The 3,215-nt window shown below is 55.6% G+C and overlaps 1 protein-coding gene across 1 annotated transcript; it reads left to right on the top strand.

Annotated features, from left to right (window-relative positions):
• Positions 1-614: 614 nt before the first annotated feature.
• Positions 615-2,706, top strand: LOC119287256 (protein DETOXIFICATION 56-like). Its single transcript, XM_037566778.1, has one exon. It carries the CDS (start codon positions 870-872, stop codon positions 2,427-2,429), a length of 1,560 nt encoding a protein of 519 aa, XP_037422675.1. The 5' UTR covers positions 615-869; the 3' UTR covers positions 2,430-2,706.
• The last annotated feature ends 509 nt before the right edge of the window (positions 2,707-3,215 follow it).

The following is a 3,215-nucleotide window of genomic DNA, read 5'->3' on the forward strand; positions in this document are numbered from 1 at the left end:
AATTCATCTAAAAAAATTGGGCAATTAAGATATGGAAGATTCTAGAACAAAGGAGAAGTGCTTGTGTTTTGAGGTTTGTGCATTATGCTTAAGTTCAACCATGGAGTCTTCTAGATTGTACATGTGGCAAAGTCTGATGGAATGTAGATGATATCCAACGGCCAGTAGTGCTCGAATTTGCCATCTATGCACCATCGGATTGGCTTCATCCAACGACCATCTTTCAAAGATATTCGCACACTATAAAGGGGTATAGATTACTGTGTTGCCAATTTCCATGTATCTTAGTAAGTACAATCTTTGTTGTTCAATGATGGAGTGTGCCTGCCTTTCCATTCCACTAGCTATGATACCAACAGATCGGGGTAATCTTCATCCACTTCACCACTTGGTAATCATGGATGCAGGAATCCATTAGCACTAAGTACATCAGTTGTGTATGTTAATCTTCTTATCTAGTCCCGATTAATTAAGTCGACGCCAAATCTAGCTTATCCTTCCTGTTTTTCACATGCCCTCGTGTCATCCACCTAGTTGCTCCACAGCTATTCGTGCTAGTAAATAAATTGCTGGTATGGCATTTATTTGGGAATGCCAAATTTGGAGTCGGTTTGGATCAGCATATCTCTTTTTGTACTCCCTTCGTTCGTTTTTATAAGGCGTCTCAGACAGCTGAGTTTGAACTGTTTAGTACACTGTCTGAATTTACTAAAACGTCTTATATAAGTGAACAGAGGGAGTATGCCTGATCAAAACGGGCGTCACCATATCTCTATCTCCTTGCATTGCATCACTTCTTCGGCCTTCTCCCCGAAGCAAACCCATTCTGCTCTGCTCACACTGAGCACGGGCTGGGCAGGCATTCTCCCATGGATCCACCGTCACCACCACATGATCACGGTCGGCATGAGCAAGAGCATCATCAGGATGGGTGCCCGGCGGCCAGGGAGAAGAGGCCCTGGGGGTGGGCGCGCGCGGTGGCCGGCGAGGCGCGGGCGCAGCGGGGCATCGCGCTGCCGCTCATCGGCATGAACCTCACCTGGTTCGCCAAGCAGGCCGTCACCACCGCCTTCCTCGGCCGCCTCGGCGACCTCCAGCTCGCCGCCGGCACGCTCGGCTTCAGCTTCGCCAACGCCACGGGCTTCGCGGTGCTCACGGGCCTATGCGGCGCCATGGACCCCATCTGCGGCCAGGCGCACGGGGCCGGGAACGCGGCCCTGCTCCGCCGCACGCTGCTCATGGCCACCGCCATGCTGCTCGCCGCCTCCCTGCCCATCGCGCTCCTCTGGCTCCGCGTCGACACCGTGCTCCTCCGCGTCTTCGGCCAGCAGCCCGACATCGCAGTGGTGGCGCGGCGGTACGTGCTGTGCCTCCTCCCCGACCTCGCCGTCACCTCCTTCCTCGCCCCGCTCAAGTCGTACCTCAGCTCCCAGGAGGTGACGCTCCCCACGCTCTTCGCCTCCGCCGTGGGCCTCGCCGTCCACGTCCCGCTCACCGCGTGGCTGGCGCGGACCAGGGCCGTCGAGGGCGTCGCCGCCGCCGTCTGGCTCAGCGACCTCGTCGTCGCGGTCCTCCTCTCCGCCTACGTGCTCGCGTCCGACGTGCTCCTCGCGAGGAAGAGCGCCAAGACGACGGCGGCCACAGCGGCGCCGTGCGCGCGGTGGTGGTGGCCGGAGGAGACCAAGACTGCCGCGGCCGACTGGCTCCGGCTGATCCGTCTCGCCGTGCCGTGCTGCCTCAACACGTGCCTCGAGTGGTGGTGCTACGAGATCCTGATCCTGCTCACGGGTCGCCTGCCGGACGCCCGGCGCGCGGTGGCGGTGATCGCGATCACCCTCAACTTCGACTACCTCCTCTTCGCCGGCATGCTCTCCCTCTCCGTGAGCGCGTCCGTGCGCGTGTCCAACTCACTGGGCGCGGGCGACGCCGTGGGGGCGCGCAGGGCCGGCGCCGTCTCGATCCTCGGTGGCGTGCTCGCCGGTGCCTTGGGCGGGCTGCTGATGCTGGCGTCGCGGCGGCAGTGGCCTCGCCTCTACACGCGCGGCGCGGAGGTGCGGGACGGCGTGGGGAAGGCGATGAAGGTGATGGCGGCGCTGGAGGTGGTCAACTTCCCGCTGAACGTGTGCGGCGGCATCGTGCGCGGCACGGCGAGACCGGCCGTGGGCATGTACGCCGTGCTGGGCGGGTTCTACCTGGTGGCGCTGCCGGTGGGCGTGGCGCTGGGGTTCAGGGCTCGGCTGGGCATCACCGGGCTGCTGGCCGGGTTCATCATCGGCGCCGCGGCCAGCCTGATGGTGTTGCTCGTGGTGATCGCGCGCATGGGCTGGGGCGTCGAGGCCGAGAAGGCGCGGCTGCGGGCCGGCGCCGGCGGCGATGATGATCGGAATGCTGAGCCCAAGGAGGCGTCGCAAAATGCTGCTGACGTTTGACCGTAACTTCAGTCATTAAGTAGTCTGAATTAATCGGAGTGCAATGTACATACTACATGAAGATGAAACTCCCATGGAGATTTTGTTTTGAAATCGGCAGAACCAATTGCCACAAGGGAGGTGAGGCGATGAATGGAGCCTTCGAATGCTTTCTCCGACATTGTTTCACTCACTCACTCTCCAGTGCTCTAATCTAATCGAGTCAACTATACATATGTAAAGATGAAACTTTTGTGTTTTGGAAACAGTAAATTTATAATTGTGTCCAAGAAGATTAGCAAGGTGATGAGTGGACTCGTTGAACATTTTCCTCTCCGAGTGAGCACTTTATTTTGAATAGTTCGAGAATCACATTTTCAAGTTCCAAAATTTTCAAATAATCTACATGTTCACATGGATGTATATTACACATGTTCAAAAAATATATATCATGATTTTAGGTCACCTGTTTGCTTATTTCATCACACAAGTTTGCACATGTATAGTGTACATCCTTTTTTGGGATTTTCTTTTTTTTTTGCACATGTATAGTGTGCAAAATATGGTGTCAGCTGGAGTACGTTCAACAAAGTGAATATTTTGCTACCATGCCACCATAATTTCACTAGGTACATGAACAGATGTTGGCACGGCAAAGACAAGACAAGAAAGCAAAAAGAAAATTGAGCAAGAGAGGCCCTGCCTGCTAAGACAGTAGTACTACAGCTATTTGTTCTAGCTAGAACCACAAGAACAAAGCAGGTCCTCGGGATAATCACTCGCAAAGGGCCAGTTATGTACTAGAGA

This window comes from Triticum dicoccoides, chromosome 4A, assembly GCF_002162155.2.
Source record: "Triticum dicoccoides isolate Atlit2015 ecotype Zavitan chromosome 4A, WEW_v2.0, whole genome shotgun sequence".
Taxonomy (NCBI): Eukaryota; Viridiplantae; Streptophyta; class Magnoliopsida; order Poales; family Poaceae; genus Triticum; species Triticum dicoccoides.